We start from the raw sequence: 24,965 nt of genomic DNA on the forward strand, positions 1-24,965 counted from the left end.
CTCCTGCTTCACAACACAACGGAGCCAGCATTCCTGATATCCTCGCAATTGCGGAAAGAGAGCTACTATGCACCCCTTTGTCCACCTCGGCTCGCTATTATGGGAAGGTCGATATGCTGTTCACAATGGCACTACAAATGGTGGAATTTGGCTTCTGGGTACCCGATCTGTTTGCTGACACGCCTGAAAGAGCACATGCCGGCAAATCCGGCGTGGGAAATTATGGATTCGGACGGCAAATCTTACCAGATCGCCACATTTTTTTCCCTGGACGCAAGCGGACGGCCTAAGCCAGCCTCCACACACCATATCCATACCCTCCCCAACCTTGTACGTCCGTTCCGGGGAATAACACAACACCCGCTTCCACCAGCTCTGTCTGTTGTGACCAGCCTCCTCTCCTCCTTTTCGTTGTCCAGCAACCACGCCAGACTCATGTAGGATGCCGTCAACACCCTCACCCAATAAGTTCCAGTACACGCCCTGAAGCCCCCAAGGCGGACTTTGTTCGTTAGGGTCTTTATAGAGTGGGAATTCTAGTCATACCAGGATGTTTGAAGGACTTATCCACCATTTTTTCTGCCTACTCTCTTTGCATAGTGGCAGGGAGGGCACACGAGAACTCCGTGGGTTTCAGCAACACAACCAGACCCACCCGCTTCTTTCTTGTATGACTGCGGTGACTTTTCGAACGTGGAGGAGAAGGGAACTCACAGCGTAGTCTTAAATTAATCAAACCTCTCCTCGGAGGGACCCTTTTCTCGTTGGCACTCTTTCTCCCAGTCCGACCTAAAAAGTCCCCGCCGACGAACTTCAAATCATGCCTATAGCGCCGAAAAAGGCATTCTTCGCCAGATCCAGAGGTGAGAAATTCTCCTCCGAGGGACTTGCCAGTTCGGTGCGTGCATAGTTGTTGGCTATGTAACGGCGGTTTGGTAGACTTCGAGGCCGAAGGCGTCCAGGCCGTGGAGGGCGAGCATGACAACATCATAGCCACGGCCACAACCCTGATGCGAGTTGGCTCAGCATCTCCAACCGCGGTTCTCGTGGAAGGGTCTAACATACCTGCGCCAGCGCCTTCAATCTCTGCTCATCCGGTCTGCGCGGCAGGGTTAGATGTTCCCGTCTTGCCTTTTCGATAAAATCTACGAGTGTAGGTGACGGCTTTCCACGGGCCCAGAGGTCCCTTTGATTGGTGTCCCATAGCTCCGACCAGCCTGCATTGTGGTCCTGGAGGTTCCTGGCATGCAGGATCGGTTTTTGTGGAATTTGTCTTTCAATGGATTATTCGAGCATCACCTTTGCAGGAAATGCGATACTAGGCGGCCCGGATGCTTAGTACCACCTGCTTGTGCTGAAGGGCTCACCTTACCAAGCGGTTTCCCCAAAGTTGACGAAAGCCCCCACGAATTTTGGATGAGAGATGGAGAGGGGGAGAAAGTTGTGTTTGACGGTCGTCGTTGCTCGGTCGAATCCACCTCCTGCTGCGGAGTTTGAGGCTCGCTGAACTGCGGGGTGGTAGAGGGCGTCCATTGTAGGAGCAGTCAGACCATCACTCACATCATGCTCGAAGCATCATTACTGTGCAGCAAAGATACATTCTCAGTTAGCGCTGTGCTTGAAGACGGTGTCTCCTTCAGGGGGATGTGGGAAGTACCAAACAAATTGCTCCGTGCATCACGTCGAGTACGTGGCCTGTACAGCCAATCAGGCGGGCGAAGCGACGGTTGACGCCCAAGGACGTGGGGCGAGTCTTCGTTAGACACCTTGTACAGCACTTGGTTGGGCGGCTACACGCCTTGGGAGTGCCCGTCTGGCCGTGTAGGGATGAAGGGAGTCGCACAAAATAGCAACCAAGCGAGCCGGCTCGGAGTCCCGCTTTGACTGTCACGAGAGTGGAAGCATAGAGAGAGGCTGACCTTTTATGTTGCGGTTGCTGTGGCCGCAAGAGAAAAAGAGAGATAGATAACTGAGGGAGAGAGAACGACGACAATTCAGATAACTAGGGCGTCGAGTCAAGTCAAGGCGCCAACACCACCAACAGTTCGGTTCCCCTCCTACTCTACTTGGTGCTGCTGCCACGCACACGCGCACAATCCTCCTCCTCTTCCTCCTCAGAAGAATCCTCCTGTCATCTCTCCTTTTTGCAGCGCTTGTTTCGTCTTTTGCTCAGGTCATCTTCCAGGTCTTGCTCGGCATCAGCCTTCTTTTCTTCCGTCGTTTCTAAATCCGTGGCCTGGGCCCGACCGCAGTTTACCATATCATCATCATCACCATCACCATCCTCCTCACAGGGCAGGCCCCACTCCTAGGTTGCGAGTCCTCTGCCATCTCCAAGATCGACGGGAATATCCTCTCCCTTCTCCTCAAAGAGCGTAAAGTCTTTCAACGCCATGAGTATCTCCGGCCAGCACGGGAGGCCGGACGGCGAGATGTTCCTCAATCGCCCTAGTGACCGCGACTCCCCCACCATCGTTGAGCCCTTGCGCATTAATAAAAGAACTTCCAGCGCGTCCTCGGGCGTACCCTCCATCACTGGCAAGCAAAGCCCTGCTCCTCAACAGCCCCCTCAGTCTACGACCGTTTATCCTATGCCCTCCCTGCCATACCCAGACGAGCAGGCTCGCCAGCAGGCACAAGGCTCCCGATCCAATGGCTCCCCTGCGCCATATCCTTACCCGGATGTGAGAAGAGTGACGTCGCCTGAACAAAGTGGCATTGCCGGAAATGGGACAAGGCAACAGGCAAAGAGGACGACTTCAGGAGATGGGCGCCCTGGACAAACACTTGCTGAACGCCGCGGCACGGTACCAAAGCCTTTACCAGAGTCTCCAGGCCCGGACGCTCCAGATAAAGAAGGACTGTTTCAGCGCGCTCCTCAGCGCAGGGATCCTCCGAACACGGCTCCCCTCCCAAGCCAAAATCAGCAGTATTGGCCTCCCCCTTCCGAAGCCTCGTCTGCAGCAGATGCTTTGAGCAGATTGAAGATCAGGGACCCTTCCTCGATCAACCGAATAAGTTCCACTGCTTCAACATCGACCACCCGAGCCCAGCGTGGATCGCCTCCTCCACCAGAAACGCCTATTGTTGCCCCGGGGGTCCGCCCTCAGACTGATATCGAAGCCCGCTACGCTGCTTCTGGCATTGCAGGCACTGCAACGTTGAACAGCTTACAAGCCCAGAGCCTCGCTGCTCAGCAAAGGGCCTCTCAGTATGGCGTGCAACCCCAGCCCGTTCAGGCACCGAGCAACGCTCCTCCACGGCGGCCTTGGACTCCCACCGAAGCACCAGGTAGTTCGCACCATCCTGCTCCCACAGTGTATCAGGGCATAGAGGAAGCCCGTCCTTCGCCTCCGCCTGCCGCAGCGGTACCCGCGTCTCGCTCGGCAGGTGTACAGTCTCCAACTCGGGCCCAACACCCTGTTGAAAGCGAGATATCCAGGTTACAGCCCCACGAGGAGCCACCGCCCGCCTACTCTCAAGTCCCTGGTGGCAGAGCAGTCGTCGGGAATGAGAAACAGAGGAGAAGTATGGTGGCCGCCGCCGCGGCGCCAGCAGCGGCGGGAGGGGTCGCACCGACAGCAGCTCCGCAACCAACAAATCTCATGCAAGGAACACAGGTTCCCAACCAAATGGACCATCCTGCGTTCGCGAACGACCCTAGGAATGCGCTCCAAAGCCCGCAGGCCCATCCAACCATGAACGGACAGATGCAACAGGCACACCCAGTCATGCCTCAGACACCAGCCCAACTTCCTCCCGCCTCTCCACCACCGCTTCCAGAGGGATGGATAGCGCACTTGGATCCTAATTCGGGACAATACTACTATATTCATTTACCTACACAATCTACTCAATGGGAGTTCCCTAAAGGCCCAACGCCTCTCAATCTTAACGACACGCCATTGTCGCCGGTGGCCAGTGTATACCAGAACCCACTTGCTTCACCTGGCTTGTCTTTCGCTTCCAAACCATTGGCATCGCCGGGTCTTCCCATGACTCCTGGATATGACCAACAAAGTGTGATGGGCTTGCCTGGTCCGGCTGCCTTCACCGGACCGCCTCCTAGCGCTGGTGTGGACTTGTACAAGGTAGTAGCTACGAATGGCGTGTACTTTGGTCCTTATCTTCGCTACGTCAACATGGATATAGAGCGAGGCATTTGGTATGGATCTATACTGCTGGTCACAGATGCACCACAGCCACCAACAATACACATCCATCAGAGCGTTGACTTATCTCCAAATCCGCGCCAATTGAAAGCCAACAGTATCTCAACTCATCAACGCTGGACATTCTACACGTACGACATTGACTTGCGGATGGAAGATGCTGGAGCTGCAAAGTGGACATATGCCATCACTTCCCACCTTGGTTGCACCAGATATGAGTTTTTGGTGGCTGGAAAATACGAGACTAATTGGCGTTTCGTTTGCACTTCTGCAAATGACTTTTCTCTCAACGTAAGCGCCAACGAGCGTGCCAGATTGGGCGGGGTTGGTTTTATGTGGAAAGACATTATGCAGAAACACACCGAATGCGGCGGATTCCATTGCCAACTTGGACTAGGCAGTCAAATCAATGCTGACAGACTGTGGAAAGAGATCCCATCGCTAAAGCAGTGGCTATCGACCAGCGGCAAAGAAAATCGAAAGAATGCTGTCTGGACAGCAGCACACGAGGAGGACGTGACGCATGCATATTTTCATTATTACACGAGTCATTTTGATCAGCCATATTTGCGCGAGGCTTTTGCCCAGATACCCCACATTTTGACGATTGATGATCATGACATGTGAGTTGGTTTGTTGGACTGATGGAGCCCCCAGGCTGATTAGGAGCAGATTTGACGGTTTTGGTTCTTACCCCGAATACATGCAATTCAGCAACATGTTCAAGAACATTGGACGGATTGGAATTGAGATGTACCTTCTATTCCAGCATCACACAACACTAGAACTCCTTCGCAACGTGTCCGACGACAGAGATTTGTTTACCATTACTGGAACCGGATGGCATTTCGTCAAATATCTCGGACCGGCGGTGGCTGTGGTTGGGCCAGATACACGGAGCGAACGAACGCTCCACCAAGTCATGGCAGGCCCCACCTACCAGGGGCTATTTCCCAAAATTGCGTTGCTCCCTTCGACCATACAGCACTGTCTCTTGATGATCCCAGTGCCCTTGATCTATCCCAGGCTGGATGCCGCAGAGTCGATAGCACAGACGGTGGCCACCGGGAAGAAAGCGGTGACGGGCGCCTACAACGTTCTTGGCAGAGTAACAAGCTCTGTTGCAGGCGTGGTTGGAGCCAAAGGTGCTGTTGGATCGGGGTTTGACTCGGTAAAACGTGCCGTTGGCAAGTCCGGATTAATGGGTGGTATTCTGAGTCCGTTCGGCGACATTGACGTTCTCGACGAGCTGAAGGACCAGTGGACCCACGATTCCAAAGTGAGTAATAACGTTTGCTATGCCTTCGACCGTGTTTCGCTGACGTGGTTAGGACCTGGAGCGCACGTACCTGATTCGTACGCTACAAGGAATCTCGCATCAGCGATCTATTCGCATGACATTTGTATCGGGAGCAGTCAACACGTGTGGAGCGGGTCTCGTCCATGACCCATCCCATCCATCAGATCACAAGACCATGTATCAAATAATTTCATCGCCAGTGGTGAACACTCCGCCACATGGCTATGTCATGAAATTGCTCAACAACAACAAACCACTCTACATCCCGGCGAATGGACAACGATCCACACCGTCACAGCCAACCGACACGAAAGAGGACATGATGGAGATCTTTACACACGATGTAACAGGGCAGCCCATCAACAACCGAAAACTGATGGCACGAAGAAACTACGTGGCGATTGTGATCTATGACCCTGAGATTGTCAATGGCACATATGGTCAGACGGACATGCATCGAGGTTCAGGCAAGCTGAGCCTGGCAGCCGACTTTTTGGTTCAGGGAGAAGGCGCATATGGAAGTGTGGTCAAATACGGGCCGGTGGTGGTGCCAGGCTTGGAGTATGGGCATTGAGTTGTGGTAGATAGAGGTAATTACAAAGAGCCAGTATTGTTTTGTTGCGGTAACGAAGAGATGGACTATGAGCAGATATGTACTTGAGGCATGAAGCCATCGCGGTGATGTGTTTGAGCGAATTGACTCCCTTGTTCCCTGCGACTATCTGTCCATGTTGCGTGTATATGCATCTCCGGCAGTCTTCCGCCAACAGGGACTATCATGATTCCTGCCTCCCTCCGATTTGGGGGGCCTGGCTTCTGTGCTTCGGATCATGGAAACCATCCACCTCGCTTGTTCTCCATCCTCTTTGCGTGGTGATTGGCAGGATGACAAATCGCAATATTTGGAGAATATGGCTTGATACCAAGTTGATGGTGCTTTGAAGGTATTTAAATCTCGGCATCTTTCGTCATCTTGCCATCCATCGATCTATCAATCTATCCGTCTATCGACTGATCAGTTTCTCTCTCTCTCTCTATCCAGCCATGGCCACCAACGGAACCAGCTCTGCCACCAATGGCACCGGAGCTGTTCCGGACATCATTCTATATACCAATCATGGTTGTCCGTGGGCGCATCGAGCGCACATCGCTCTCAAAGAGCTCGGGCTTTCCTACAAAGAGGAGATCATCGACCTGGACAGGCCGCGTGCTCCGTGGTATTTGAAGGTGAATCCGGTATGTTGAATATCCTGACATGACTGTGGGCAAATACGTATCCCGAAATTCGATGTTGGTTTGCGTGGTGGTCTGTGATTGACTCGTCTCATTCCCGAAAAAAGCGCGGTCTCGTCCCCAGTATCAACTACAATGGCAATATCATCACAGAGTCAGCTGTGGTTACGCAATTCCTCGCCGACGCACATCCATCCCACTTACTGCCGCCCACCTCCTCCGTCTCCGACGCCCTGTATCGGGCCCGTGTCGCCTTCTTTGTCGACACGTTCATCACCAAGGCCTTGCCTCAGGTCTTTGCCGGCATGCGGGCGCAATCTGAAGCTGACAAGGACGCCGCTGCGCAAGAGCTGATTGCTGCTGTCGTCAAGGAGCTGGAACCCCTCTTCAACTGGGGGGAAGGGAAGGGCCCCTTTTTCGGAGGCAGTGAGCGGCTCACACTCGCCGAGGTAAGTCGCTCTCCGTCAGCATGGCATGATCTTTCCTCTTTGCATCGTCAAGCCCAACAAAGAGAGAGCCGATACTGATCCCGTCTGCATCACTCCCTCCAGGTCCAAACCGGCCCTTTCCTTCTTCGACTTCTCGGCTTCATCAAGCCCGAGTACGGGATCCTGAGCCCGAAATTGGGCGCCCTGCTGGACGAGAAGGCGCCGAAATTCAAGGCATGGGCTTCCAAGGTGGTGCAGGAACCGAGCGTGACTTTCATTTGGAATGAGAAGGCCGTGGCCGACAGGACCAAGGCCAGGTTCGCAAGATTGGCGGCCGAGAAGAAGCTCTAATAGACCCTGATCCATCAACTTTTCTGACATGGAAGGAGTTTGGAGCCTGCGTCGTAGGGCTTTGACATTGAAAATTGGCCCCTAGGCCTCGATTACATCGCTTCTATTCTCGAGAGACGCGTCCAATCAATCGATTCATGACCTCCGCTCTCGGTTGCCACTTTCTATGCAGATTCTCAGTTTTGCACCTTGAACGTGTGTCAAAACCTTTGTGTTCCTCGTGAAGAGGAGCCGTTACCATCTAATTCTAACGAAGCTCGGCCGGAGACACTTTGCTTGCAAGTCCTGGTGTCAAATCGGTCGGCCAGCCAAAGAGCCTCACTAGCATCAACCACCGGGCCCCAATCAGGTGAACGGATCCTCCTGTTGCAGCCTGATGACCCGTCTTTTCTGTTTATTGATTGGATGAACTCGATTAAGCCCAGGCGGGCATCCAGCGGTCTCGGCTACTTCTCTATTCATTTCAGCTTTGCCCGAGACCAATGCACGGGTTAAGTGCAGATCATCAAGAGACCGCCACAGGGGCACAAACAAACCACCGTCTTTCCCTTTGCAGAAAAATAGGAGAAAATATTTGCCAACTCAGCCGCACCAGGCTCGTCGAAGGTCCAAAGTCCCGTCTGTTCTCGCACAACGGGTGGCGACCCGCTTTCGGGAGGTAGTCCCATGGGCATAAAAAGACATCAACCCTGATGTCGCCCGCTGAAACTCGAGACATCTTCAGCTTGGGATATTATTACTCTACGCTTCTACCGGGAAGCCGTCATGCCGGACAATATTGCTCTTCTTGGTCACAACTTCTCTGTGAACTCACATGCATCCACGTTCGTGCTCCGCACAAGTCGAATCATAGCGTCGAAGACGACGATGGCGACGAGGCTTTGTGACGGCTGCTCTCCTCTCGGTCTCAGTGGACTGGTCGAGCTGGGCGGATTATCGGACACCAGCATATCAGTCCGGTCATTGCAACTTGCGAATGAGCGATCTTTCGCGGGGTCGCTGGGACAGATCAGAAACGGAGCCGCTTATACGCTGTGCGCTATTCTTTCGCATACGATACCCGATCTCGCACCAGCCGAGGCCGACGATGCAAAATGATATCTCACCTGGGAGATCGACGGCCGCACATCGGGGGACGCAGAGGATGCAGAAGCCAAAGGGGGAAAGCGCAGCCACCGACTAAACAGCCGACTAAACATTTGCTGGAGCCATCGGGACCTCAAACTGTATGACTCTTACTTGGTCCTTACAGCGCCACTGTGCTACGACAATTCGACGTCGACTATCGTGCCCTCTTGAACAGTGAAACCAAATATCTTGGAAGGCGCCTTGGTCACAAATAAAACAAGCGAAATCTAATCCGTGAGCTGTTGAGGGTGGCCTAAAAGGCAAGACTGAGAAGACTGAATTCGGGTTCATTGCTATTTCTGAGGCCAAATCCTTTATCAAAGAAGAGGTTCCCGACTGACGTACTACACCGACAAGGAGAGGGTCGAGTCGGAGTGGGATTTGTTCTTCGGGCTCCTGATCGAGCACTTTCCTGTTGAAGGCATTTACCGCCGCGTCGCCGCAGGGAATGTCTTCAAAGCGGCATTTAGTCTGTTCGATGATAGGTGGGTGGAGATGATACTTGGATAATAAGAGCCTCTCTCTTTTCCGTCCGTGTGTCTGTCTAGGAGAATGGAGTTATAGGGAAGAAAGGATTTGTTGGCATAGGTTAGAATTCCAAGGGTAAGACAGGCGCTCAACTTTTCTGTTTGCCTTTGAGGGAGGATTCAGTGAACTGTGTCCGGCAAGCGTTGTCAAACATCGCGAACTCGCATTCAGTGTGAGGGATCTACACTCGAAAGCTGTCAGGCGGTGTCTCGTTTCTAGGGGTAGTTCGCCTTCCTATGAAGACGAAGCCTCTGTGCGTTCAGCCCTCGCCTTCTATATCAATGCCCTTGGTCCGTTGCGAGCACTGGACCATCCCGCACGGCGAATACTTGAGAAGTCCTTCAATGGCTTTCGAGAATGCTCGAGGGGCGGCCACGGAACGCGGAAATATGCAGGTCATGTGTGCCTTTCATCAGTCAAAGCTGTGCCGATCCAGGTTATCAAACCTTTGCCAAAACGATCCTGGGAGCGGCGAATGGTGTTCAAGCGGGTGGCTGGGTGAGTGAATGTTGAATCTATATTTCGTGGACTTCGATTCGTCGTCACGCTTCCAGGGTCTGCTCCTTCAGATGCAACGCAGCTTGTGGGAACAGCAGGCGGCCTCTTGATGAAGCATGTAATAGGTTGCGGGAGATGCCCTTTATCGTCCGTGCTGAGTAATTAATGTGGTAAAGCATAGGACGCGATCTTGAGTAGGAAGTCGTGAAAAGGAAATCAGCCCTGGCTGGCCTCGGCGTTTGATACTTACTCCAGATGCCAGTAGAAGCGACGACGATCCCCGTTAGAGTGATGAGGGGCATTCCGCGAAAGAAGGACGGATCTTCCGATTTGGGACTGGCCGCAGCCTCCAGATAATAGGTTCACTGGTCCAAGACTGACCTTCATCGAAAAGAACCACCATCACACCGGCTTCAATGCAGGCATCGCGCTCGGTATGTGTCGAGTGTCATATGCATGTATCTGCTCCGGCGGCAATTCCGCACTGGCGGCACCCACCAGTCTCCCAAATACGGTGTAACCATTTTTCTGCAATCCTATTCGGTGGCAATGCATCGGAGTAGCTCGCTCAAAAGAAAAGAACTTGCCTGCATACAACAACCCCCTTCTCAAACAAGAATCCATGTCCAGGGGAGCGGCTCACGATGGATTGAATCAGCCTAAACAGGGCTCCCACGAGCCAACAATAATGCCGGAATGCTAGGTATGGGTCTTCGTTGCGCCTTATCCGGCTGCCTCCATCGCCTTTCCGAGCATGCCCAATGATGAGACGCGAATTGTTCGTGTCCGGGCAAACCTGTTTGCGGGGATTTGGAATCGACAGTTGCATCGTATCTTGACAAAACGCACCGTGGAAAGGGGTATATATACTCCCCTGGGGATCCGGCGATAGAAGAGGAATGCCAGAAGCTCCATTCCTCTCACAAGAAAATCGACCTGAAACCTCAACCCCACAAGTTGCTAAACGCATCGTCGCCTGCTTCGCTTCGAACACTCAAGATGCCATATCTCACCACCAACGACGGCACCGAGATCTACTACAAGGACTGGGGCCACAAGGATGCTCCCGCGACTGTTGTCTTTTCCCACGGCTGGCCACTGAACAGTGACAACTGGGAGAATCAGATGTTCTTCCTGGCCAGCAAGGGGTACCGGGTCGTTGCCCACGACCGCAGAGGTCATGGCAGATCTAGCCAACCTTGGACGGGCAACGACATGGATACGTACGCCGACGACCTCCTCCAATTGTTCGACCACCTCGACTTGAAGGATGTCGTGATGGTTGGTCACTCGACAGGTGGTGGGGAAGTCGCAAGGTTCCTGGGCCGTCACGGCTCCAGCCGAGTCAAGAAAGCGGTCCTGGTCAGCGCAGTGACGCCGCTCATGCTTAGGACCGAAGCCAATCCCAAGGGCACGCCGATCGAGGTCTTCGACTCCTTCCGAGTTGCCATGATCAGGGATCGCTCACAGTTCTTTATCGACCTTCCTTCTGGGCCGTTTTTCGGGTTCAATCGTCCCGGCGCCAACGTATCCCAGGGCCTGATTCAGTCCTGGTGGCAGCAGGGAATGATGTGTGGGTTCGTCAACTCGTACGAATGCGTCAAGGTTTTCTCCGAGACAGACATGACCGAGGACCTGAAGAAGATCGACATTCCCGTATTGGTGATGCACGGCGACGATGACCAGGTTGTGCCGATTGAGGCGAGTGCACTCGAGGCGATCAAACTGTTGAAGCATGGCAAGTTGGTGGTGGTTAAAGGGGCACCTCATGCGTTGCCGAACATCAATGCGGAGGAGGTGAACGCCGAGCTGTTGAAGTTTTTAGAGGAGAAATGAGGTAGAGACACCCCCACGCCACTTTTCATAACGATCGATTAAGGTTTGAAGTTGTACAAGACATAGATAGATAATGAATGATATAAAGGTCAACAGCACAGAGCTCGAGAGTACCTGGAGCGCAAGCCTTAGGGCGGCGTGAGAAGCCTTAGGGCGGCGTGAGATGATGCCCAAGTCCAGAAAGGTCAGAAATCGTCGTATTACAGCAGCATCCCGAAGCCGGTTTCAGGCTCACGGTTCCATCTTCTTGCCTTGAGACGTAAACATTGGGTGCAGTGATTGAAAATGCGCCATTCAGGACTCCAGCGCGAAGTCCTCAAGCTGTATCGAGCATGTCTGCGTGCTGCAGGCCAGAAGCCAGAGGTTAGGAGCCCCAGTTTCCCCCAACCGTCCACTCTGGCCACATTTGTCAGTCATCTCACTTACCTTCCCTTCAGGCGACGAGGGAGAACTTCCGGAATGCAGCAAGGTTAGTTATGCTTGATCTTCTGACCTGTTTCAACAAGGAGATGGCACACGGACATTGATTGACAGATGGATCAAATATTTCTTTCTAGACGCGAATTTCGCAAGAACCAGGCCATTGACAAAAAGGACTTTGGGGCGGTCGAAACATTGATCAGAATGGGCGCTCGCAAGCTCGAGCTCTATTCGTCCCCGGGCGCCAAAGACATCCATTGACACTGGCAATAAGAAGATCTCGATGGACAGGCACAGTTGGAGTTTCTTCTTGGTGCAAGCTCAACGGCTGCCTTCTTTCGCCGTTACAGTGGGTCACGTGATGAAGAATCTTCTGGCACTATGTCGAAGTATCTAGCAATATGTGGCAAAACCTGGCAGCAGGCAGATGGTGCTTGCGTTTCCCAGAACAATCAGCAAGCACCGGTGCCACGGTCGACATAAGCTGCTTTCTCATCAATCTCGACTGTCCCAGCACCTTCCATCAAGGAAGATGAAAGGCTATAAAATCTTGGTCGACACAGGTCTTCCTGCAGTCCGACATCAATCACGATCAGCAAGTCTTATGCAACCGACTCGAACGAAAATCATCCCTCTGACCTCGAGAATCATCAAGCCAACGCTTTCAACCAGAAACATGTCTCTCCTCTTTCCAAGAATTGCCTTTGCGCCTGCACGCTGCGGTCCCACTCGCCAGGACATTGCCCCCCTCTTTTCTCTCTTCGACGACTCTTTTAGTGAACTCCAGAGAGCCAGCCGAGCAGCCCGGAAACAATTCAACCCTCGCTTCGATGTCAAGGAATCAAAAGAAGCCTATTCCCTTGAAGGCGAACTCCCTGGCATCGAGCAGAAGGATTTGAGCATTGAATTCACCGACGAACACACCTTGACCATCAAGGGACGCACCGAGCGCAAGACAGAATCTGGTCCTCGTCCTCAAGCCGTTGAAGCTGAGAAGAAGGCTGCCATCGAAGGATCCCCTGCATCTGAAACCAGTAGCGTCAAGTCCCACCAACCCACCGTTGAAGATGAGGAGCCCGCCAACTCATCTGCTGCTGCCGCCGATGTCAGCAAGACAGCGGTTGCTGCGCCCACTCCTGCGGCAGCTGAGCAACAGTCGGCCAAGGTTGACGAACGACAACCCGCACAACAGCAATACTGGATCACCGAACGCAGCGTGGGAGAGTTCACCCGCAGCTTCCGGTTCCCACATCGTGTGAACCAGGAGGCGGTCAAGGCTTCGTTGAAGAATGGCATCCTCAGCATTGTGGTTCCCAAGGCGACGCCTGAAACTAGACGCATTGCTGTTGAGTAAGGACATCATGAAGGTTAGAGACTGAAGGCATGACTATCTGTACGGCACCAGCATGGGGGCTGTATGGCGTGGCGTTACAATTGAGGTTATGACTTAATACTTGAAGGGAATGTCTATTGCAGGGAGTGACTGGGATGTATGAATAGACGATCTCGGCTCCCTCGCAGCTTAGGCTGATGGCATTAGAAATATAAATGACTTGATACTCACCACTGGTGTCTCTTACCCCCCAAGATCCTTTCCTATATTTTCCCCTTCTCTTTCGATTGTGTGGCACCCGAACTAAAGGGCACATGAATTCGGAGACTGACTATTTGCACATGTCTCTTGGGTTTATTATTCGCTTGGCAGCTTTCAGGTAACTGCCTCCGAAGTCCAATCGCGCCATTCGATGCATCCCACTTCCTATCTCCCCGCTTGCGTGCAGAAGGGAGGCTGGGAGACGCAGGGAGTAAATTTTTCCTGTAGCTAAGTTAGTATGCACACATACGTAAAGTGTCTCAAATGTTGACGGTGTCGGGAGTCCCGTATTCGCTGCTTACCTAGGGTGATCAAGGTGGCCAAAGCATTCTTTTGCCTGGAAGCTTCCCTTTGCAGCATGTGTCCAGTCTGCATGGTTGAATGGGTGGCTGCGGTCCCGTTTACCCATACTGCCGACACCTGGACTGTTTTCGTGCGTTGAGCGCCAATAGCTTCTCCTCACCGTGTTGTGAGATGTGGACCCTGGCTATTAACACGATTTCAGCTCACTTCTTTCCTACGGCGGACAGTCAGCATCTGGCCTGGCAGCAGCACCACCACTGATGTGGTGAAGATTATCGGACTTTCTTCGTGAGAGTGCTTAGTGGAAGTTCTGGATCGTCGACCTTGGGGCAGAGGTGGCCAGAGGTGGCCAGAGTTAAACAGCGGATCTCGAGATTTGTTGTGTACCTATCAGTGGCTGGATCGATTGCGTCAGGTGTTGCTCCCCCGATAGTGCCGAGCCAGTGTACCACAAAGTGTCTGGACCTTGGTGGGCCCCCAAACCTGGTCGTCTTGGGGGCAGCAGGGGAGCAACCGGGGGCGACAAAGAGTTGTGGCGCCCCAATGGCGGTGGTTCGATGGTGGGTAGAAGAATGGGTTAGCGGTGGCTGATGCCTGGAATTAAGCGCACATCGAGCCGAATGTGCCTGTGGGTGGGGTGCTGGGGGGTTGTGGTTGAGTGGTGGCTGCCGCGTCTCCGGGCGACCTGAAATTGTTTACATGGGCCCGTTTCAGCCAATCAAACCCAATTTGCCGCACATGGCAGGATGGGCCCTGCATTGGAGCTTCGAGACTAATAACTGCTCACCAAGTAAACCTTGGTTTGGTCGCTTTTTCCCCATGAAAATGAAAATGAAACGAATCAAGGCAAGTTAAGGCGTCACTCGCACTGGCCAGTGACCACCTGCGCTTCTACCATATCCACCGTGACCACCGCCGCCTCCATCCTTCCGCCTCCATCTCCACCTCCACCTCCTCACTTGTTTGTTTCCTTCGTTTGTCCTGCAACAACTCGCTGAATACACAGACCTTGCCTTGTGCTGCCTTCGTTGGGTTCTTTTGTCTCTTAGCTCTTAATTCGTTCCACCAAGCCGTTCTTTTGGGTCCTTGCCGGCCTCGGTTGCCCTCTGTCTGTCGTTCGTTTCAGATCTCCACCTTCGTTGTCCTCGCCGGCCCGCGGACGGGCGCCTGTCACCACTGGAGCACTGACCTCATCTGCCTTGCTTGACGGACACACGGTCCCGTTTCACCAACATCTTGACCACCCCCATACGTTGTCATGTCCTAGCAACCACTATACGGTCGATGGTAGAACTATGGCCGCAATATTATAATCCCGCCCGCTAAGAGTGAGGCACAGGAAACTTTGCATTTGCAAGAGGGAGCATCTATTTTACGAAATCTTTACAATCCGCGGCATTCGCCGTGTTGCTCAGCATGTGGTTTGCTCGAAGGAGGTCGAGTCTCGCCGCAGAGCCCATCCAGAACCAGCCCGAGCCTCGTCGAAGAAACCGCCTATCCAAGCCCCTCACAAGCAATGCAACCAAAATTTCCACGGTTATCTCGGCCCCGGGTCTTCACGTCCAGGTGCCCGTCTCGCGGAGCAAAAATGCGAGCGGTACAGATTTGTCGAGCCCATTATCCCCCATGTCAGGAGATGCGGCCTCGCGCCAGCAATTTCGGGATGATACACCTCCTTCAGAGGCAAATTCGCCTCTCCACGCGCGCAAGAATGATTCAAACTTCAGGGTCGCCTACATGGTCAGTCAACTTGAGGGAAAGGTTGTTGGAACCGAGACAAGTCCAACGCACAAGCGGCAACAACAAGCAACTCCTCCTCTATCACCTATCAAACAGCCGAAGAGAAAATCCCTTCTGCTGCGGCGCTTGTCTCTGCAAAGGTCTTCCAGTATAACCCGGACCCCCAGTAACGAACGTTTTAATTCTTTGAAATCCGATACAACGGTCACCACGACCACAGATGCGTCTATGGACAAAATCATCGATCCCCAGCCGATTCCTCCTACGCGCCGATCCTCCTTCACTCCTGGCACCGCGACAAGAAAGCCATCTGAAATTGCCAAGAAGCAGGAAATACAAGAACGTAAGGCGATTCAAGAGATGGAGGAGCAAGAGGCAATTGCTGTCGATATGGATTCCTGGGACTGGCAGCCTCCGCCTCCCAGGACAGTCGGGCGGGCCGGTACACCTTCAGACATCAGTTATTCACATCTCGGCGGGTTAAGACTCGGCTCTCTGCAAATCGTCAATGGACGAGCATCACCTACCTTCAGCGAAGTCTCAAAGGCCTCGAAGCAGCTTCGGTCTGCTGCTGCTGCTGCTGCTGCTGCACCACGCAGAGATGGGTCGAGTGATTATGGTGATGCCGAGGAAGACTCTGAGCTATTGATCTCGGCAGCCGGAAATCCATCCAACTGGAGGTCAAGGCCTTCGGATGGAAACGCCGAACTTCGATACTTCAGTTGGGAGCCGAACGATGATAAAGCTGGCCCACAGATCCATCCCTTGCAAAGCGTTATGACGGCACACCAAGATGCTGATCCCACTCCAGCCGAGGACCAGACGTCCTTGATGGCCAAAGAATATATTGCGGAGCTAGGGGCCAGTCCATTTGACCAGCAAATGTCGAGCTCTCCTGTCGGCACTGTAAGAAGGTCTAGATCTGATGGGTCGCTCTGGAGGGTGAGCTCTTGCTCGTCACTCCAAAATTCGTCTAGGCCTGGCAGTGATCTGGGGGATCTCTCTCCGGTCAGCCCTCTGGAGAGGTCATCTTCTCCAACTGGGTCTGTGCTTCGCAAGGCGAGTGTCAGGACTGAAGAGAGCGGATGTCGAGAAATCCCGCAGAACGATGACACGAACGACGAACATCGGCCTTGTGATAGTCCTATGAGCTGGTATTCCCCCATTGAACCGAGCTACTCGGTTGACGAAGGCTTCCAGTCGGCGGTCGAATTCCAAGCCCAGCTCTCAAACCCTAGCGTTGGACTCCAGCCTCTTCGTGCACCTGAAAAATCAGATAGTGGTTACAGCTCAAGCAACTCGCTCCGATCACTTCAAATGGCCAGACCGACACCGTCACCTGCGAAATTTGAGGCTCTGCCGGAGGTGCCAGATGCAAAAGTGAGTACTGATGCATCAGAGTCGGGCCGTGCGCCAAATAACCTTGGGCTGAGACCGTCAATTCTAAAGTCACGGAAGACCGATTCTTACGTACCAACGTTCACCAATCTTCGGCCCAGCACCGTGTCATCAACTCCGAAGCAAATCGTTCCAGCAACGACAGCCGCTGAAGCCGACCCTGCCTCCACCAAGCTTACGAACTTCCGAAAGAAACTGCTGAAAAAGAGGCGCCCATTGAGCCAGCCTCCTGGTCAAATTGCAGTTGTTCGAGTTCAATCATTTGAGTTGGACAGTATTCCGCTGGTGTCCCCCGAGGCACGAGAAAATCTTCGGGTACGGTCACACGCCGTACCAGAACTGGAACAAACATACTCCTCGCTTGACACGCTGGCCAGCAGAGCTAGTCGCTCGACCCTTTTTCTTCCCATCAATGAGGTCAGGCTCCCATCGCCGGCTCCGCAACAAGCACTTCAAGTTAAGCGGCCCCGGTCTCGCAGTCGCCCGAGATCATGGTTTGGTCGGCCTAAAGAAGAGAAGGTGAGCTCAAAGGGCAAATCTGGAATTAGCCAAGCTGAAGCGTTCGCCATCATCAACGACCCGGGGACAGTCAGCACTTCTCTGGGGAAAAGCGCTTATGGTTCTCCTGACGCAAGCAACGTGTCCGAAGGAATCAATAATCCATTGATGATTTCTGGTTTCTTGCAGCCGCGGTCGATGATCATCGACGAGGCTGCTGCAGACCTGTCCCCCTTTCGACGCCGATCCATACAGGAGCGAGAAAGCAACATGTCGGACCGGAGGTCCTCATTCAATGACAGAGGAGGCATACCTGGTAAGAATCTAAGACCAGCCAGTCTTGCCAGTGATGCACCACCAATCACGCCTGAGATGATAGAAAAGGCGTACCGGACCTCATCTATGCAACGGCAGCCTTCGATCCACAATGAGGTGGGACCTCGGCCTCCTCCACACTCACCACGCCCTTCATACATCGATTATGAAGGCGACAGTTCCGATCCGATTGCCCCTCCCCCTCCATCCCATTCCCCGAGGCCGATCGATATAACGCCACACCCTTGGGCTACGCAGGCTGCGGTATGGAAGGCGCGAAGACAGTCTGCGGGCGAACTCCTGAAGCTTCAATCCTGGGACTCGCGGAAGCATGAGCAATACTATGAGGATGTTGCGGATGAGTCGCTCTATCCAATTATACCTCCACGACAGGTCCCCCAGGAGGGGGAATGGACGCAAGCTTTTTCACCCGAAGGATATTCTTCTTTTCCCCACGATTATCCTGGCGGATACAACAGGTCCTCTCTGCCTCAACTGCAGGAGTTTTCGTCGTACGGAGCCTCATATTATGGCCCTTGTGAGTCTGAATCTGCGTATGTAAGAGAGTCCCGACGCAGTTCCAGGGCGCCTGACCACCGGCAACCTCGTGGCCGTGGACTGCAGTCGCGAGAGCCGTCTCCGCATGACCCCTTCCGATCTGCCCGGGCTTCGGCCGGCACCAGCTCTTCTCGTCCTCAGTCGAATGCGAATAGTGTGCGCAGCTTTGGTCCGTCTTTGGCCGAGGAGTTGCACCCAACCAAGTCGGAGAGGCAATATCCGCCACCGGCATTCGGGCGATATTCGGGAGGGCTGAAGTATGGCTATGAGGGTGGAAACGGGTTAGGAGGCTCGGTTGGGACCAGGTCAATGAGTGGAAAAGCTGAAGCATCGCGGAAGGGCGTCTCGCTGAGAGCCAGCTTTGGAGTTGACCAAGGGAATGTGCCTTTGGGGATCATGTCAAGATGGTGAGCATGATAAAGCCTGGGGCTTTGATAATGACGGGGGACCGATTGGAAAAACAGGCCGAGTCAAGAATTCCCAAAAAGGGGCTTACGAGATTGATTCTATCTGGGAAAGTTTGGTGTACGACAAGACGGATGCGTCAATTTCGGCATTTTGGGTGTAGTTGTACTTGTATTATGAAGCGGCCAGCCGGATTGAATAATGAGTGACACAGTCTACCTTTAATTCAATGGACCTCTACTTTTCTTGCTCGTGAATGAAAAATGAACCGAGCCACCCCTGACCCACCAGTTGCAGCTGTCAACAAACCCTGGCACCTTGGGGCAGATTACCTCGTACCTGTGGAAGTGGTGAGAACACGTCTGGCTTGATGTAGGATGGTGGCATGTCGCAAGGAGCTCAAAGCGATGAAGTGCCATTTCTCCCCTGTGGATGGGACTCGGTAGAGTACTGTGAATACGAGAGCCACTCCGAGGGGGCTTTCTCTCCTTGGACCGTAAGTTTTCATTCTGGCCGCGCGTGAGATATATTAAACAGAAATGGTTCCCCTTGTCTCCCTGAGGCGCCTGAGTTACGCAAACTATCCCGAAGTCCACAAAACACATCCCGAGCGCGATACCGAGTAGGCACCTCCCGAAATGTCCAAACCCTCAATATCTCCGCCGATTATTCTGTTGGCCTTTATCCTCGTCCCCCTTTACATCCAGCCCGTGTCTGCCGGTGGAACAGTTACAATCACTGCAGCTGCCGCCTACTCTTCTCTGCTTCCCTGTTCACAGGAATGCATCTATAGCCCCGACCTGGGCTGTCCCACCGCCCGCGATCCTGTTGGCAACGCCATCGGCTGTTACGACAGCCTCACCGCCGCGTGCGAAAAGGTCCCATGGGCGATGGACAGCTGTTACTGCCGAAGTGACCTGCAAATCAATGCTGTCAGCGCCATCAGCAGACGTGTGTTCTCTCTGTGCACCCTCGGCGACTCGATGGGTGATTTTACATCGGTTTCGAACCTGTATACTGGGTATCGTTCGCGGGCTGGATTTCCTGTAACCACTGCTGCTGCCGCTTCGACTGCGGTGGCGCCTCTTATTCCTTCGAGTGCAGCCGTCACTTCAAGTTCGTCAAGCTCAAATTCTAGCCCTTCTTCTCTCTCGCTTTCAGGTTCTTCCTCGTCAAGCTCCCAGGATAATGGTCTTTCTTCAGCGGCAATTGTAGGCATTAGTGTGGCGGGCTCGTTGGCTGGAGTCATATCTGCCGCTGTAGCCCTGTACGAACTTCGCCGTCGCAGACGCAGATAAGTACTCAAATTGCACATATATTTGGTATTCCTGGATTGAACAGCATGCCCGGTGTTCTTGGATGGTTTGACCCATTCAATTTGCATACTTCTGAGGTCGTTTCTGGTGCGCCGGGGGTTGCAACATTGTGCCGTGCCCAGTCGTAGGCGATCGACGACGAGGGGATCTGGATGGACAGTTGAATGTGATGAGTCCCGAGACACAGGAGCAGCGGCAATAGGGTTTTGGCTTTTGGCCCCTTTATGACGAAAACTGCTTCTCCGTACCTCGTAAATGCAAGGGCATGTCGCGCGGGGCGGGATGGTGATTGGTGTCGATACCGCTGGACGACAACAAACTCACGACATGGAGGCTTGTAAGGGCAGTCTTGAACAGTCTATTGGCAACTTGCAGTATTATTATTAACTATTTGGCCAGAACAAGAACCGCGCGGCCATGTCCCGCCGTCTCTATCTTTATCCTGCCTGCGCGGCGTCAGACCTGCCACCAACACCCTGGCACATTACACAAGCCATCTTGAGCTTAGTCGATCCCAAACGTCGTTACCAACTTACCGTTTTCGCTTCCCACCTTCAAATTCTCCGATTGTCTCTCCAGAATCCTCGGTACGGATCTTGTGTCTCTGTGTCTGGGGCCCGTTCGACTTGGCTGCACAGTCTCTCGTTGTGTCCGAGCCTGCCATCACACACTCAATCGACTCTCCTTCGTCCCTCCATCCCTCCATCCCTCCCAGTCAGCCATGGCTCAAATCGAGTCTCCCAGGTCGCCCATCTTGCCTGACACTCTGTTGTCAGTCACTGCTCTCGCTCGCTTCGAGTTTGAACCCGGCAAAGGCAATGATGGCACCAAAGTCATGATGGTTGAATGGCAAGACGACGACCAGGCAAGAGCAAAGTCAGGTAGATGGCAGGTCTCGTGGTCCGGCAAACGCACCGTCTTCCCCGCAGACGACAATCCCTCAGACAATATCCGTCGTGTATATTTCCTTCTCCCTCCTGGCGCCATTGTACCGCCTCACATCACTTTAGCATACTATCCTCCCACAGACCCCGTGGTATCTGCCGAGACCCCTGCGACAGAGCCCACCCCTCTAAGAATGACGGTGAACCCGCTACCTGCTATCTTCACTCCCGAGCTGGGTGCCACGGCCAATGCCAGCGGCAGGAAAGGCGTACTTCACACTATATGGGCTAAGAAGAGGCTCCAGGTGTTGGACAAAGAAATCAAGGACGAGGAAGCACACAATCTAGAAGGCATTGCGTTGGAGATGGCCCGATCTGAGAAGTCTTGGATCGAGAACAATTTCGGCCTGACTCCAAAACCCCCGAACCTCGATCTGAGCAGCATATCCAAATCCCCCATGGGACCTACGAGTCCGGGTATCCAGAGTCCCAAGTCTCCTGGTGGAAGAAGGCTCAGTGAGAAACTCAAGGGCTTAAGCATTGGGACCAGCGACAGAGAACTCAATGCGAGGGGTCTGAATACTCCCACCCGCGATTCTCATCCTCTCTCGCCCGAGGCATCGGATATGGCCTATTCGTCATTCAGTAGCTTCCAGAATGGCCCGGGATCCGCTACATCTACCACCGGAGGTAGAAAGATCGTTGCTCAAGCACCACCGGACTATATCAGGAAACAGCAGGGACAGTCGCCCGCCACGGCTTCCCTCAATTCCGTGGGCCAGATACCCAAGCCAGATGATCCCGCAGACGATGATTTGTTTGCGGTTGCGCTAAGTCCGAGGTCACCGGATGGCCCAAAGAGCCCCTTTTCGATATCGAGCGCCGAAGTCGGTGCATTTGCCAAGATCAAGGGCGAGCGATGAGAAACGGCAAGCTCGACATGGTCATGACAAAGTTCACAACATGAGACGATTCATAAACGATCCTAGAATGCTATTTGAAGATTGCATAGAGTCGGAATTCCAGCCCCAGATCATGAAAGCCACGATCCTTTATGTCCAACATTTGTCTGCAACATTCAACTGACCCGCAGCTGCTCAGTAGCTGCTCCTCCTTCATTTTGCTGATGCCAATCGACGTCCGTGCACAGCGCCCTTAGAAAGATGACTCCATCTAGAAAATAAACAAGACAAGATGCATTTCCTCAGCCTCAAAGAAAATTATGCAAACATCGCCGCCGCAATCAACCCCACAACGCCTACCACCGAACTTCCCAATCGATTTGCGTTACCCTGAAATGTCGACGCCGAGGGGATCGGTGCGGACGACGGAGAAGTTGGCGGAGGTGGCACGTTCCCACCAGGGGGAGCGGTGTAACTGGTGCACCCACTTCCAGGACACGGAGCCGTGGTAGGAGCCGGGGCTATGGCAGTCTTGGTGCATCCGCAGACTTCGTCGTACCAGGTGTATTGTGTTCCAGCCAGATCCGAACCAGTGGCAGCGGCGGTCGCGGGCATCTCAGAAGTCTTTGTGCAGCCGCAGTCGTGATCCCAGTATGTGACGGTTACAGTTGGGGCTGCCGTGGTTGTAGGGTCGACGGTAGCCGAGATGGGATTGCCTGTGACAGTGGCATTGGGCATTGGTGTTGTCATCGACATGGACATCATAGATGTCGAACTGGACGATCCAGCAGGGGCAAGGCTGACGCTGAATAGCGGAGAGTAGTCCATGGCACCACTCTGAACCAAGGCCAAAGCATAGTTGCCAGCGACAAAGCCATCGGGGACTGTGACGGTCCAGTCATATTCTCCATCACTGGCAGGTTTGTCCTCTATATGGGATCAGTCATTCGTAATGGAAACTTCAGTCTCGGACTGCTCTGCAGGTTCGACATACCGAAGATTGGAGTATTCCAGCTCGTGTTCCCTAGGAATAAGGAGACAGGTGTCCCATCGCCGACAGTCCAGTGGATAGGCCAAACCTGACCGACTGTGACGGCATTCCACGTCATGCCCGGAGCGAAGGTGGCTGTTTGAGCCATTGCCTTGTAGGCGAAGCTACCGACGGCGACAAGCAAGAAAGAACGCATGGCTGCTCTGGATTATGCGAGTTTTGGATTGGACAATTGAAGTCTTTTTCGATCGACAAGATGTGAGATCGAGGGTTGCAAAAATATGGGAAGGACTAGGCAAACGAGTGACACAGCTAAAAAGAGTGACTGAAGAGAAAAGAAGAAGACGAAAGAATTGTCAGGGTACGAGCGACGAAGCCACGTAAATGAAGGTGGCAGGCCATGCCAGATGTTTGTTGTGGTCGCTGGATGGATACGGTGCATTCCAACGAGGAATGGGTTTAGATCAAGGGTGGTGGTGATCTGGAGGCTCGCACACGTCGCATTCTTGGTCTCTCGACGAATGACACCGGCACACCAACTCTCAGAGGCACATATGGCTGGATTCACCTCTGATCTGGAGTCCTATATCCTCTTCTGGGCTCTGGCCTGTCGTCCGAGCTTGGAATGAGACGACTGATTGCACGACTACCCTGACAGCCCAGCCTCTACCGAAGCAAGAAGTATGATTGCATGGATCATGGTTGATTCCCGAAGGGTGAAAAGAACCCTGGACCATGGACCTACCGGCTGATTGACATATCGCATGTTTAAAGTTCGATTGACATGCTCAGGGTTTCGGTCATACCAAAAGGGAAGAGGAGGCAGGGATCGAAGAGAAGTATAGGAGGCGCCGACATATACCTAGTATACAAACATGCAACCATGCTTACATCGAATGCTGGGCTACAGCCTACCAACCTCTCACCGATGCACGACGATGCTCTACCTCGGGCTCGCCAACCTTCGCCGCTATCGTTCCATCTCATGGCCCCCTCGTAGTCTCGGTCCCGGTCCATTGATATGTTTGTTGGTTTAATATGAGTACTCCGTCCCGAAAGCAACCGCCCCTCCCTAGCTTCGAATGGATCCATGACGCCGGGCCCAAGTTGGTCCAAGTTCGGGTGCTGAGGCGGGAAAGCCACATTGCGAAATATTCAGTCCTCTTCCTTGTTATCTCTTCCTTTTTTTGATTTTGTTTTTCGACCTCCTTGCCAGGAAGGATTGTTTGCCTTAATTCAGAAACGAAACATGAAAGGCTACTGGGCTTGCCCTCAGCCCGGTTGCCACACGACGCCCTTCCTTCCTCCAAAAGAGTCATTCCGCCTTCAGCGCGCTTCCGCAAGGGGAGGATCGTCTAGCCAGATGTCTAGTGCCGCTACAACAAGGCGGCAACGCCCACCACAACTGCCGGCACAAAGATGCCCATGCCCGATACGGCGGCTCTATCTGCTGCACCGTTCGCGCCTGCGCCGGTCGTTGCAGCCGTGCCCGCCGCCGTCGCGGTGGTGTCGGTGGCCGCAGCGGTCGCAGGAGAATCAGTACCCGCCGTGGCAGAGTCTAGCGCCGAACTCGCCTCCGAGAGGTACGAGGAGAGCATGCTGCCCGCCGACCCGGTCACCGACGGCAACTGGCTCGTGGCGCTCTGGATGGCGGACTCGATGCTCGTGATGAGCGGTTCGGTCGCGGTGGCGGAGTCGATGGCGGAAACGACGCTGGAGACGAGAGAGGTCGCGTCGGAGAGTAGCGAGCCGAGGTCCTGTGCGTGCACCAGAGGACCGGCCAGGGTCAGAGTAGTCGCTAGGATGGTGGACAGGCGCATTTTCGTGATTCTGGGTGAGGTATGTATTGTGCTGTAATTGATGTCCTGCAAGTCTTGATTGAAGGCTGGTGAAGGAATGAATGAATATATGGACTGTATGGGAGGACGGAGATCAGTCCTGCAAAGGTGAAATGAGGCCGCTGCTGTCAACACGCGCTTTGATAGTCTCGTCTCTGGGGATCCGCGAGGGCAAAAGAAACAGAATCGAAAGGAAAGACTGCTTGCTTGTATGAAGAGAAGTCGCAGAACCGAAAGGGAGGGATTCAAAGCGATACTTAACTCTGCCCTTTCCCTAGGTACAACCTTTTGAGGTCTTGTCATCACGCCCCCCGGGTTTCCTGTCCCCC

At 53.5% G+C, this 24,965-nt stretch overlaps 10 protein-coding genes across 10 annotated transcripts; 7 read left to right on the forward strand and 3 right to left on the reverse strand.

The window, feature by feature from the left end:
• Nucleotides 1-917: 917 nt before the first annotated feature.
• On the reverse strand, nucleotides 918-1,533 carry Z519_02014 (uncharacterized protein; the record flags this gene model as incomplete). Its single annotated transcript, XM_016759771.1, has 3 exons — nucleotides 918-1,007; nucleotides 1,066-1,240; nucleotides 1,373-1,533. 3 exons carry the CDS (start codon nucleotides 1,531-1,533, stop codon nucleotides 918-920), a joined length of 426 nt encoding a protein of 141 aa, XP_016623292.1.
• An 860-nt stretch (nucleotides 1,534-2,393) lies between these two features.
• Nucleotides 2,394-6,046, forward strand: Z519_02015 (uncharacterized protein; the record flags this gene model as incomplete). The annotated part of the gene is made up of 3 exons (XM_016759772.1): nucleotides 2,394-4,795; nucleotides 4,845-5,451; nucleotides 5,504-6,046. The coding sequence occupies 3 exons, from the start codon at nucleotides 2,394-2,396 to the stop codon at nucleotides 6,044-6,046; spliced, it is 3,552 nt and encodes a 1,183-aa protein (XP_016623293.1).
• A 470-nt stretch (nucleotides 6,047-6,516) lies between these two features.
• Nucleotides 6,517-7,484, forward strand: Z519_02016 (uncharacterized protein; the record flags this gene model as incomplete). Its single annotated transcript, XM_016759773.1, has 3 exons — nucleotides 6,517-6,708; nucleotides 6,813-7,154; nucleotides 7,257-7,484. 3 exons carry the CDS (start codon nucleotides 6,517-6,519, stop codon nucleotides 7,482-7,484), a joined length of 762 nt encoding a protein of 253 aa, XP_016623294.1.
• A 3,153-nt stretch (nucleotides 7,485-10,637) lies between these two features.
• On the forward strand, nucleotides 10,638-11,474 carry Z519_02017 (uncharacterized protein; the record flags this gene model as incomplete). Its single annotated transcript, XM_016759774.1, has 1 exon — nucleotides 10,638-11,474. One exon carries the CDS (start codon nucleotides 10,638-10,640, stop codon nucleotides 11,472-11,474), a length of 837 nt encoding a protein of 278 aa, XP_016623295.1.
• Nucleotides 11,475-12,570: 1,096 nt separating this feature from the next.
• Nucleotides 12,571-13,248, forward strand: Z519_02018 (uncharacterized protein; the record flags this gene model as incomplete). Its single annotated transcript, XM_016759775.1, has 1 exon — nucleotides 12,571-13,248. One exon carries the CDS (start codon nucleotides 12,571-12,573, stop codon nucleotides 13,246-13,248), a length of 678 nt encoding a protein of 225 aa, XP_016623296.1.
• Nucleotides 13,249-15,207: 1,959 nt separating this feature from the next.
• Z519_02019 (uncharacterized protein) lies at nucleotides 15,208-18,711 on the forward strand (the record flags this gene model as incomplete). The annotated part of the gene is made up of 1 exon (XM_016759776.1): nucleotides 15,208-18,711. One exon carries the CDS (start codon nucleotides 15,208-15,210, stop codon nucleotides 18,709-18,711), a length of 3,504 nt encoding a protein of 1,167 aa, XP_016623297.1.
• A 632-nt stretch (nucleotides 18,712-19,343) lies between these two features.
• Z519_02020 (uncharacterized protein) lies at nucleotides 19,344-20,003 on the forward strand (the record flags this gene model as incomplete). The annotated part of the gene is made up of 1 exon (XM_016759777.1): nucleotides 19,344-20,003. The coding sequence occupies one exon, from the start codon at nucleotides 19,344-19,346 to the stop codon at nucleotides 20,001-20,003; it is 660 nt and encodes a 219-aa protein (XP_016623298.1).
• A 739-nt stretch (nucleotides 20,004-20,742) lies between these two features.
• Z519_02021 (uncharacterized protein) lies at nucleotides 20,743-21,828 on the forward strand (the record flags this gene model as incomplete). Its single annotated transcript, XM_016759778.1, has 1 exon — nucleotides 20,743-21,828. The coding sequence occupies one exon, from the start codon at nucleotides 20,743-20,745 to the stop codon at nucleotides 21,826-21,828; it is 1,086 nt and encodes a 361-aa protein (XP_016623299.1).
• A 297-nt stretch (nucleotides 21,829-22,125) lies between these two features.
• On the reverse strand, nucleotides 22,126-22,994 carry Z519_02022 (uncharacterized protein; the record flags this gene model as incomplete). Its single annotated transcript, XM_016759779.1, has 2 exons — nucleotides 22,126-22,736; nucleotides 22,802-22,994. 2 exons carry the CDS (start codon nucleotides 22,992-22,994, stop codon nucleotides 22,126-22,128), a joined length of 804 nt encoding a protein of 267 aa, XP_016623300.1.
• Nucleotides 22,995-24,174: 1,180 nt separating this feature from the next.
• Nucleotides 24,175-24,618, reverse strand: Z519_02023 (uncharacterized protein; the record flags this gene model as incomplete). The annotated part of the gene is made up of 1 exon (XM_016759780.1): nucleotides 24,175-24,618. The coding sequence occupies one exon, from the start codon at nucleotides 24,616-24,618 to the stop codon at nucleotides 24,175-24,177; it is 444 nt and encodes a 147-aa protein (XP_016623301.1).
• Between the last annotated feature and the right edge of the window lie 347 nt (nucleotides 24,619-24,965).

The sequence above is a fragment of the Cladophialophora bantiana genome, assembly GCF_000835475.1.
Source record: "Cladophialophora bantiana CBS 173.52 unplaced genomic scaffold supercont1.3, whole genome shotgun sequence".
Classification (NCBI taxonomy): Eukaryota; Fungi; Ascomycota; class Eurotiomycetes; order Chaetothyriales; family Herpotrichiellaceae; genus Cladophialophora; species Cladophialophora bantiana.